This window comes from Tinamus guttatus, unplaced genomic scaffold (genome assembly GCF_059628265.1).
Source record: "Tinamus guttatus ecotype Peru unplaced genomic scaffold, ASM5962826v1 Tinamus_guttatus_pri_ptg000297l, whole genome shotgun sequence".
Taxonomy (NCBI): Eukaryota; Metazoa; Chordata; class Aves; order Tinamiformes; family Tinamidae; genus Tinamus; species Tinamus guttatus.
In genome coordinates, this window is record NW_028288831.1 from 2,852,179 (window position 1) to 2,864,308 (window position 12,130).

At 45.9% G+C, this 12,130-nt stretch overlaps 1 protein-coding gene across 1 annotated transcript in view; it reads right to left on the minus strand.

The window, feature by feature from the left end:
• The window catches only part of ZNF618 (zinc finger protein 618), a 156,736-nt gene that overhangs the window by 28,779 nt on the left and 115,827 nt on the right, over positions 1–12,130 (minus strand). The window contains exons 6-9 of the mRNA XM_088527978.1: positions 7,937–8,026; positions 6,532–6,567; positions 5,684–5,761; positions 4,586–4,675 (exon numbers count right to left, since the gene is read on the minus strand). Coding sequence (XP_088384104.1) covers positions 4,586–4,675; positions 5,684–5,761; positions 6,532–6,567; positions 7,937–8,026 — 294 coding nt within the window. The remainder of the gene's footprint in view (positions 1–4,585; positions 4,676–5,683; positions 5,762–6,531; positions 6,568–7,936; positions 8,027–12,130) is intronic.

Below are 12,130 nucleotides of genomic sequence, written 5' to 3' on the forward strand. Positions count from 1 at the left end.
AGTGGTTGTTGTGGAATTTCTTAAACTTTCTCAGAATGCATCTCAGATTTGTCCCAGTTAAGGCTCATTAACCAGATAAGGAAGGGCAATAGAGCAAATCTAGCTGTTTGTCAGCTTTAGAGAAGGATCAATTCCTTATTCTCTCTTTCAAAAATCAGTAACCTGGAGGAAACTCCAATCTTTGGGGTTCATCCTAACCCAAGACTAGGAAAATAAGTGCAGAATTTAGTCACACTGAATAATCTACAGCTACTTGCAAAACTGTGTGCACTGTGTTAGGGCTGCACAAAACGGCATGTGGTGGGCTAAAAAAGACAGATGATACGTAAAAGATGGCAGACTCCTTCCTGGCAGCAGGACACAACTTAGTGTTTGCCGTGCATGGTGTGATGGCTGTAGAGAAGATCTCAGAGCAACGCTGCAGGCAAAAACACAGCGACCATCCTTGGGTATGCACACAGGGCGCTCCCAAAAGAGGAACAGGAAGGCAACCTGCACGCCCTGGGTCTAGCCGGTTCATGTCATTCAAAAAGCCTGTAAATAGACACAGAATATTCAAAGGAGAAGGCAAGAAGCTAAACAGAGGACGAGAACACCACACCTTCCAGTGGAAGTCCCAAGGCACTCAATGCAAGGCAAGGTGCCTAACTGGGAGAATGGTCACAACGAAGTGACTTGATGGTAGCTCCACCTCTACCAAAGGCAGAACTTTGGGAGTGTGGATTTCTTTCACCTAGCAGAAAAAGTTATAAATAAGAGCCAATGCCTCCAAGCTGGAACTGGATATTTTTAGTTTTGACTTAGGGAAGGTCATAAATCTAACTATCTACCTAACAAGTTGGTATATTTTCCCTCACTCTTAACAGCAAGATTGGATGCCTCTCTGAAAGGCAGACCTCACAGAATCACAGAGTGGATGAAGATGGAAGGGACCTTTGGAGATTACCTAGTCCAACTGCAACTTGAGCAATTATATCAAGGTAAACTCATAACCTATAATTCAGGAATGTCCAGATAACAGAGCAGTTCCTTCTGACTTTTTTGCTTTAATAAGACCTTTCAATGTCCAAGAGATGCATTAATCTACACGCTACGCAGTGGATATCAGATTTTATGACCTAGCTTATTCCAAGTAAAAGGTCTGGTTAATTTGAATATTAAGTTTTTTTTTTCAGAAAGATCTTGTCGGAATAGGTAGGGAAGTATGGCTGGAAAAAAATCATCAGGATGGATCAGACAGATTTATACCGTCATGTCTGGAAAGATTTATTTATTTATTTCTGGAAAAAGAACTACCTATCATGAATATAACAAAAAGAGATGACTTAACAGTGGGTTGAAATTCAATATACTGAGCTAAAACTTCTGGTATTAACAGGAGCTTCCATAGGAAAGATCTGTGCTCAGATCTATTAAATACTTAATGTGCCTTTTCATACACACAAACAAATATTGCCAGTGGGGCCTGTTTCTAAGACACTACGGAATCAGAAAGCAGGGAAAAACATCCTCAATCACAGATTTCACTCCCTGAGGTGGAGAAAGCAAAGAAAAATCATCCAACTCGAATGGGGATCTGTGCTCTTCTCAGTTTGGCAGCACTCACAGTCAAAATGCGACCTGATACCAACAAGGATTCCGCTGGCTAATGGAAAAAGCCACCACGGCCGCTGCCTTTAAGAAACACAGGAAGTGTGTTTTGAAGTACTTTGGATGAAAGCTATTATTTTGTTTCTTTCACAATAAAAGAGTAACTGATCAGACAGGCTTGGTGAACTTCCTCGAGCTTCTCCTGTGTCAGGGTGTAGCGAGGACTGACTGCTCCCTAAGGGACAGGGAGTCGGAGCTGATCACAATAATGACCAAAAATTATCCTGGAAGGTCCAATGAACCTTGCAAAATAGTAGTTCTTTTTTACTCCCATTCAATAATTTTAATTCATTTTTGCAGAAAACCAGAAAGACAGACTTTGAGAGGGAAGCATGGACTTGAGCAGAGAGACTCAGAAAGCTGGATGGGTAATAATAATTGGTGAAGCTCCTTCCTTACCTGCTCCCACTAAGGCTAACGTGACAGCTTTTGTCTCATGATAACAAGAACAAGGCCAGGGTCAAACCAGTCTTAGCTTTATTTCATCCCTTTCTTAGGGGATGAGAAAAGTCTGTTTTGCACAGCATCAAAAGCTGTTTTTTTTACAGCTTTTGTGGGACCTTGGGTTACAGGATGAGCAGAGTATGAGCTATAGTAAGCCAAGCATGTTCTGGCCAGCTTGCCTTGGGCACTAACCAAACCCTCTCCCTTATGCCACCTGGGTTAGTGATTTGTCACTGTAAATCACAAACCTGACTGGTCATGGCAACTAGGAGAGCACAAATGGGAAAACTGTCTATGGAGGAGATGTTTAAAGCTTATGAAAATACTCTCCAGAGTTGCAGCGTCTTCACAGCTGAAGAAAGGCCTGGAAGTCCTCTGCACGTGCTCTCTCAGGGACTGCTGGCTCTGGCCTGCAGTGGAGGCCCTTCTCTTTAGCAATGGCAATTCAGAACCCATGGTGCAAGAACAGCATCTACCCCAGTCTTCAACAACGTGCCTCTTCCTCCTACGAAACTGATGGCTACTGGAGAATCCACAGCTTCCTACACGACAGATCCTTGCTCAAGATAAGGGGAGGTCCTGACTCCTAACCTCTCTTTAGGGCCCAGGTTTTAACTCAGCAGCTTTCCCTTACCCAGTGAAATGGCTTTCTGCCTTCCGCGCATAATAGTCTCAGAGATCCCTAAACACAGGCCTCCAGCAGCCAAAAAGTGGGCATCAGGGTCACAGCACGAGCCCTTAGCCTCATGCTGCACAGATGAGCCACTCTACTCTGCACAGAAAGGAGGGGAGTGTCTGCATGGCCCATCTGTGTCTGCAGTCAGACCCATTGGAGTATCTTCAGGCAAGTAACTCTCACAGAAGACTTAGCTGTACTTTTTTTTTAATGCTGGATAACCAGGGCTGAAACCAGCAGCTGCAACCTACTGCAGGTACTTGGGAGGGTGGACAGATATATCCTCAGTAATAAATCCTCCTGAAATGAGACATGCTGGGAAGATACGAATCTGTTCTTGTTGAGCACAGATTACATGGTTGGTCCTCACAACACACTGCTCCTTAGCTATACAACTGTTAAGTCTCCTTCATTATCTGCACACAGTTGGACTAAAGCCACCAGAGCCTTGTGTTTGAGGGTCCATCTTTACTAGGAGATCAACCTACTGCTGATCACCACCACCAGGTTTTCTCAAGACCTGCAAACGTCTGCATTAAGAACACTGTCTACATTGAGAAGTGGAGTTTGAGGGTGCAAGCGTGTTTAGGAATGACTGCAACATGTGTGGTCACAGGCAAGTCAGTTCCCTTGGATAGATGGGAGATAGCAAGATTAAATCTGATGGCAGTCACAAAGGTAACCTGTGCCCCGAGCCTTCCTCCATCCTCCCAGTCCACCTCCATCCTCCAGAGAACCTGCATGGGAGCTGTCAGGAACCACCAAGACCTGGTTACCTTAAAAGCGATGGTCGGCGGACTATGTTCCTACTTTATTTGTGGAACCCAAGCTGCCTTATTATAATAAAACCTAATTAAAGCTGAATTTGGTGAGGGAGGAGCACGTGCTCCCTCTGCTGGCTGTGCAGCTGCAGAAGGCCACTAAACTAATCCGTCCTCTTCATGAGCCACAGCCCTGGCAGCCGGACAGACACGAACCAGCAAAGGGCACTCATGCTTCCTCCTACTATGAAAATCGCAATGCAGCACAGGGTGAGGCTATGAAAGAAGCATGAAGTTCAGCTGCAAATAACTTCTCTGCTTACTTTTAAAGCATCTGAAACCAGCATGTAGCAAAGACTTCTCTCGAATATTTTACTAGAATTTTGCACTGAATTACACTTAATTGCTTATTATAACCTCCCCTTTGTCTGAGGAGTGCAGATTGTAGTATCCCTCCAGAGTGCAGATCGTAGTGTCGTGTAGTGTGCTGAGAACTGCCTTTTCCTGAGCTCCCTGAAATAAATATTTCATTGCCCGTGATTTAATAGCAAGCTGCCACAGTAATTTACATGATTTTGAAAACCAGTTTGAACTCACTGTCTGCAACAGTTTCTTAGAAGCTTGTTAAGAAAGATGCTTCTCCTCTAGCATGTATATAGGGGAATCATTATATAGGGGAACTCATTATATAGGGGAATCTAGAAAAGTTTGTGCATTGGTTTATTAAGCGCACTTCAGGTACTAGAACTTCTACATAAACAACAAAATCAAACAGTAAATCTCCAGGGAACACATGAAGAATCACATGGATTTTGTTAAAAATTCAGTGACTTTACGGACCTGGCTAACACTACCAGTGCCCCTCTAAGAGGAGATTCCAACTTAGCGTTATAAAGCCCTCTCAGCACGTCATCTGCTGCCCGCCAGCTGCAATCCCACAGAGTCCAGTGGAAGGATCCATAGGAAGGACAATCTCTACTGCAACTCTCGTGTTTATCACCAACCACTCTAAACCACAGTACATAACAAAATAGATCTCCATGAGGATACTCACTAATAGGTGCATGCAGTGCCACATGTTCTTGGTAGGGAGTGTAGTATTTGTACTGCTTGCCACAGAATTCACAGGTATAATTGCCAGTTTCTGTGAAGATGAAATTAAAAGGAAACAAAATAAAAATCAGAAAGGAGGGCAGTATTCTCTCACATAACCATCAGCTTTTTGACTTGTAACACAGGAACCAGGCAGCTGACAAAAACACACAAAAGCATAGCCCCCGAGCACTGGCAACTTCACTGCCCTATAATTTACCCATAATTTTCCCTAGCAGATGAAATAATTTAAGACAATGTCCAGGCTGATATGCAGTATAAAAAGTCCATAAGAACCCAACAAGTTACAGAGGCTACCCCAAAATACAGTAGGTACATGTGCAAAACAAGGATAAGATCCACTTATAAAGTCTGTATCACAGATAACAAGCTCATATCTTCTGGTTGCAGATAGTGAGTGGTGATGGACCACAAGGACAATTAAATCAGGAAACAGAATTGTTAACTTTGATTCCTAATTACAGAACTTTTATATCGGAATTGCAGATTTCTCTTGCAGAAGGAAGGGCTTTTCTGCAACTACTGTGCTAATTCCTGCACGAGATACTTGAAATAATGCAGTGTTCACAGAACCAATAGCAAGGTGCGAACTGAAGTAAAACCTAGGGTTTTAATCAGCTCTTTCCAAAATGGAGGGGATTTCAGAGGGGTGCCTGGGAAAAGCCTGGTCCTTTCTTTGTTTCGCTCTGCTCTGTTTGATGAATGCGCCACAGACGGCGTGCAGGCAACCACCTGTCAACTCTGCCAGTACAGCTCAAGACCCCCTCTAATTGCTGCCAATTTGCTTTTCTCCTGAACCTCTTCCCTCTTCTCTTGGTAGAGCTCTTGTGCAGAAAACACCACAAGTTGCATTTCTTAGGGCCAGGCTGCTGATGTTGAATGTTCATTTGGATGTAGACACATCCTCCAGCACCCCTGAGGTTGCAGCAGCTCTGCGTAATGCAGCGCTCTGGTTTTCACAGAGACACTCCAGTGAGCGCCAGACTGGAAACCCCGTGTGCTACTTATCTAAACTTTGAAGCTGTGTAACAACTCATACTTGGACCAATCTTTTGAAACGGTTCCGGCTCCTCCTCCTTCACTTCATCGGCTGCTATGACGGCCTGGTCATAGGGGTCTGCAAGAGAACAGAACCGGCAAAGAGCTGACAACACCCCCGGGTTCTCCTTCTACAGCAGCCTGGGCACTGAATGCTCCCGCATGTTTAATGACATTTCAATCTGTAACAAGATTTCAAGGCATGAATTACAAACCCAGTGCCTGCTCTGTCTGACTTGTCCCTCCTCCTCCTCCTCAGATGCTCCAGGAAGGTAGCCCACCGCCCCTTCCAAGCCCAATAACGTACCTTGCAGGCAATTAACGTTCAAAAAGAAAAGTAAAAACTGAGGAAGACTGAAGAAACACATTTCAAAGCCTGATCTCTATTTTCTGATTTTCTTCCAGTGCATTTCCCACCTAAAGACGCTACTCTGTCTGAAAGCGGGCATAGTAATGCAGTTGGCAAGTCAGCTAACAAATACTGATCGGTGACATTTTACCACCTAACAGCGACGCTAGCAGCAAATCAGAACCCACCCATTTTGTAAAATAATTGAATTTATGCCTTGGACAATGCACTAAATCACCAGAGACATGAAACGCCTGCTTCTCTGATTTGCAGAAGCCTGATCAATGGTATGGACAACAAAACCCTGGTATCTACTAGGGCTGGGCATCAACCTACTGGCTGTCCGCTCGGCGGGAGGGAGGGAGGATGCTCCTCTCCCTCTGGAATCAGTGAGAAAACTTCCTCAACTCCTGCAAGGATGGAATCAGGCCTGCTGTGCCTGAAGTACTGAATGCTTGAAAAGGTTGGTGAAATAAAGCACACAAAGGATCTCAGCTTACCTGCCCGGTTTTCTGGGGCCCCTTCCACACTAAAAACTAACACAGAATAGAAGAAGGAAGGGAAGAAACAAAACAAAAATTAAATCCTCTTGAATGGCCTTGTTTTCCTCCTGTATTTCACACACTGCTTTAGCATACTTGAGCCCCCAGTCCCTCCGCTTCCCAGCAGCATCCATACAGGACCTACACGAGCGTGCCCAGCCCTAATGTACACAGACCCTCAAGGCCTTTGCCTTAGCACCGACACAGCCCATGTGAAGTGCAGCTGCACACCTGCCTTACGCTTGTGTTGCCGAGATGCAAACAGCCCCTCGGAGGAATTCACACAAATAGTGGCTTTGCAAAGCATGAGGGGGGCTGCTCCCGAAGCTGTGGCCCTCTCACAACCCTAGGCAGAGCTCCCTGAACGGTGGCTATGAAGACACGTTTCAGACAGGAGCAGACACATCCCTTCTCGCAGTAGTTTTTAGTTCCAGTAACTTAATTTTGGCAGTAGGGATGGAGTCCGCAGTGGTGACTGTAAGAGAACGCCAGCTGTACTTAGAACAGGTTTAGTTAGTCGCACATTCCAGTTAAAACCAGCAAACTTTTCTGGGCAATGCTTAGCGTGCAAAACGTGTGCTTTGCTTAGAGACTCCAGCCACCCCAAACTTTCTGCTTTCCAAGCAGCTACAGCTGAAGGTCTACCAGGCTTCCCTCTGCAGCCACATAGGCAGCAAACCTGACGATGTGGTGGTGGGCGCTGTCGGGGTTCACAGCATCCGTGGGCTCCGAGGCAGGGCGCTCTAGATGCCCAGCAAGTGGATGGAAGCAAGCCAAAGACAGCATGTCTTTCTAGTTCTACTATTTCCCCTGCTTTGGGGAAAAAAAAATAGCATCGCTGCTTCTGGAGCGGGATGTCTGCTCCTGTCCAAGTGTCACCAGCCTAAAGCGCATCTGTCTCACATAGGAAAAACTGGCCTCAAAGGTCCACTGACAATTCTATCGGTTCTCTACAAGAGTGGTTACCAAGAAAGAAAGAAAGACCACATCTCAGCTCTGAAATGTGGTTTCTCACAGAAGAACATGTTAGAAACAATCCTGTGAAGTCAGAAATGAAAGCACCACCAAATCTTGTCCAGTCACCAGCTGGGCGGACAGTTTATTATCGTGAGGCGTTGAGCTTTAGCATATCCATTTTAGCCACGAACCTTAATCCAGACAGGAGGCTTGCAAGGACCCCAGGTCCCAGCAGAGGGTGGTATTTTGATGCGTGCGAAGGGAAGCAGGCCCAGCCGCCTTCCTCCTGCAGCTCTGCCCATGGCAGGCGACACATCCGGGCACGCGCTCCCACAGAGCCCCCTTCGGCCTTCCCCGAGCAACCGCTCCTCACCCTAACGTGACCCAGGGCTGAAAGGGTACTCACCATCGACGGCGTGGAGGTCTCTGTGTTCTTGGAAGCAGCTATAATATTTATATTTTTTCCCACAAATGTCACACGTGTACCTAAAATTGTCTGTAGGAAGAAGAAAAAAGGATGCTTTAGAAGGCTTGAGGTGAACGGCGCGCGCCGCCGGCGCCGCGGCTCGGCGGGCAGCCCCACGCGCGTCCCTCTCCCGGCGCGCTCCCACGCCGAGCTCCACTCCGTATCGACCCCAGCACGCTGCACTGCACGGCTCGAAGCACCTCCCAGGGTTTTATTTCTTAGACGGGCAGTTCTACTCTACAGCTGATATAAAACACGCAGTGCTGAAGGCACCGAGCCAGCAGGCATCTCCAAAACCTCTCTGGGTAGGTCAGGACTACGGTGTGAAAGTGCTGGTCAGGACGGAGGGAAACTGGCAGAACTAAACCCAGTGCCAAGAGTTGAGCTGTTAAGGGGGCAAAGTTGTAATACGGAGCTAAGGTAAGGCCTGGATGTGTCTGCTTGCTCCTGCTGCTTGGTTCTCGCTGCTGCTGCTTACTAATCACTGTGTATAGCCACCAATGTACAGTTGTGTCGATCACGGACAGTTACACAGATCATGTAGAGCCAAACTGTAACAAATCCAAACACAACCAACACTCCAGTACACGAAGGAGCAGGCATGAAGCTGGTCTCACACAGGTTTGTACCCTAGACCCCCCTCCTGTCATTCCAGCAAGAGCAAATGCCCTTCCCCACAGCCATGTTCCCCCTCTCTTCATTCTCCACTGAATCCTGCATTCTTCCAGATGTACCAGCTCCTTCCCATGTCCCTGCTGTTCCAGCAGCCCATGCTCTCCCTGGCTCCATGCCACCGACACATCTATTTCCAGATAGGAGATAAAACACAGGCTTCCCATCCTCGGGAACACTCCCTGGGTCTCCCTTCTCTGCCTGGATGCCAACAGTCACCACCTTCATAGAAACACACCGTGTTTGGAGATCTCTGACTTTCCGTCCAATATGACTGGAACTTATCACGTGGGCAGACTGACAGACGATGGTACTAATGCTGTCCGTTTTGGAAAAGAGACTACAAGCCCAAAATACCTCCAAAAATAGAGTTTTATTCCCCCTGCAGCTCTAACAGTGCCATCTCTTAATTGATCTTTGGAGCAGACGTAACGAGTTTTGTGATGTTAGTCATGTTGCTTTTTATTCTTACTAGATCTGCTGTGTCAGGAGAACTACCTTCCAGCAGAGCCCTTGGGAAGCAGCAGGGAAATGCCGCTGGCACAGCTCAGGTTTTACAGGGAACAGGATCTAGGCTGCCCTATGGAGGTCTTAGGAAACTGAGGAAAGACCCTAAGTGATGCTCGGGCGTGTGGCCCAGGCTGCACGGCTGGCAATGCTGTCAGAGGGGCAAGAAGGGGCGATGCCAAAACCTGGAGATGACTATGAATTCTCTGGGGGTCGGGAATGACTTAGGCTCAGGTAACAGAGCACAGTCAGAGGAAAACCTGAGTCCGGGTGCCACAAATCTGAGAACATCTTTGCTTGTCTGCGTGGTGATTTTCCCCTCTTCCAACAGCCGACACAGATCTTGGCGTTCGGACTGAGACCATAAGTAATCACACTGCTGCAACGGGCAGTGTTTTGCTTGCCAGCTGGCCACGAGGCTATTATAGCCAAAAAGTAAAACACATCAAATTTGCACAGCCATAAAGGATCTTAATCTAACGTGTTTTACCTTGCAGTAGGAGGAAGCTAGGAGCGTAACTAAAAACTACTGCGAGCCCACAGAGCAGTTGCTTTTCAGTAAGATGCAGTTGCATCTCAGTTGTTTGTGTTCATGTAACCAGCCAATTAACAAAGTTAAAGTCTTGTTTATTTTTAGCTCTTTGACTCGTGCCTTCACACACACCAGAGCTGCATAGTAAGCAAGCTTTTATTTTGCTTCTTAATAATTTCATTTATTAAAGAAATAAATATTTTAAACTATCATGCATCAGCACAGGCTAAAAGCTCACTTGGGTTCATCACTGCAATCCATCAGTTTACAGTTTCAACACTAAATGAAGAATCAATTTCCACCCTTTTATTCTGTTAGGCAGAGTGGAAGTAGAAGCTATGGTGCTCTATCACAGAAAATGCCAAACAGAGTGAGTGTTAAACAGGTGGTCACCATAACTTTACTATCTGTAACTTAATCAGAGCACCTAGATTTTCCTAGATCTAGGAAATTTCTAAGAAGTCTGGGCGGAATAAGTGAGACAGAAACTAGGTCCATGTAGCCAGATGAAAAGGATTCTCTGCTCAGCCAGGCGCCGCTTAAGGAAGAGAAGGAAGATTAGCGAAATGCTAAGAACATTCAAGCAATAAAAACACTGGTGGGTCACTGAGAAGATACTAACATATCATTCATATTCATTATATAATCTTATGCACTCTACTTCTGGGGTCATGTAACAGCATTAAATCTCTAGATCTACCCAGAAGCTCTCCAATAATCAAAAGAATCTAATTATTGCCAGTATCTGTGTACCTGCTGCGGAAAAATAGAATCAATCTTGGCAGAGAAAATTCATAACATGCCACCACTAATAGGCCCCACATTACTGGGCATCCCCCAAAAAAGAAAGCAGCTTTGTTTTTCAAGTGTAATGAGATGGGTGGGTAAATTGTAGTCCAAGATGAAGGCTAATTCTTCAAAGGAGTACCAAATACTGAGCACTTTCAGTACCTCCATTTGGAGAAAGCAAGCTAATATGGTCTTAATTTGGAAGAGAAGTGCTCAATAAGTGCCAAAATTTGACCAAAACTAAATACTAGGAAAACCACAGCACTAGGACATCATCTTGCAGATTCACAGACATGATTAGTGGCATCCTCTGCAACTTTATAAAGAGCGTGCGGCTCATTTTAAGTGTCTGGAACTTGAAGAAGCCCCTGCTGGGCATGATCACTATCTTCCTTCCTTATGCAGCATGGGGAAAATGAAAATATAACAGAAAATGTTAAATTAACCACATACTCCTGGAGAAGAGGGTTTGCTCATCTGGTCAGGGTACCATTTTCCCTAAGAAGGACCAAACTCCAGAGATGATTATGGTGAAGCATGACATTATGAGGAGAAACAAGAACCTGTTCCACATGGTATAGGTACTAATCCCTTCCTCTGCTCTTTAAGGTAACACTCAGCAAAAGATGGCATGCGTTGGAAACAAGAAGGTTTAAATGCACACACCAAACTACAGCATCACCTGTTAACAGGAAAAAAAGGGCAAGCAACAAACTTGTTTCCAGACAATTGCTTCCCAGATGCTAAGGACTGACAGGCCTATATGGCAAACATAACTTTTTCCGGGTACCCCAAGAAATAACTACACAAAAGCTGGAAGCTTTTTGCCATTTGACTTACAAGTGCAACCTCACTCCTCTAGATCAGTGCTCAGCAAATGCTGCACCTGCAGGATCTCTCATGTGAGTGACCTCAAAACAATCAGACCACTAGCAAGAAAAGCAGCAGAAATCAAGACAAGACAACCCTCTAGACAGCGTATCTATCTTCTTTAGTGGGGTTTAAGTAATACAGTTTTTGGTTTATTTTTTATATAGGAGATCTGTCAGATCCAATAATTAAAAAAAAATTAAAGCAACAGGAGAGGGCTGTGCGACCACAAACCTGGCAAGATCCTACAGAGATCCTACATCTGCACAGAAGGACATCCTCAGATGCCAATCTCACCTGTTTTTCTTTTTTTCTGGAAGGTGAAGAGGGACAGAAAGAAGGTTTGGCAGGTTGATGTGACAACAAAATAGCAGCATCATCTCTCCAGCCATGGACAGCAGCTTGCCAGGCAGTCTGAGAGACACTGTGATGCTCAGTTTCATGGTCTTCAACTGTTTCCTGAAAACGCATGGGCAGATACTGGAGTCTGCAAGAGTCCTGCTGGTGATAAGCACAGTGAGCTGCACTGCCCAGGCATGACTGCCAGGGGAGGCACCAGCTCTCCTGGGATGCCTGCCTTACTGCGGAGAGCTATGGGCAACTCCAGCACTCTGGCGAAACCCTCAGGCAACCACCTTGACCAAACCACCTGCTTCAAAGAAACAGAACAGACGGGACACGTCTGGGACAGGTGCCACACGTTTGCCACGGGGCGACAAAGACTGGCCCCCCTTCCAGAACCACGTCCAGGGCACAGACCTGCC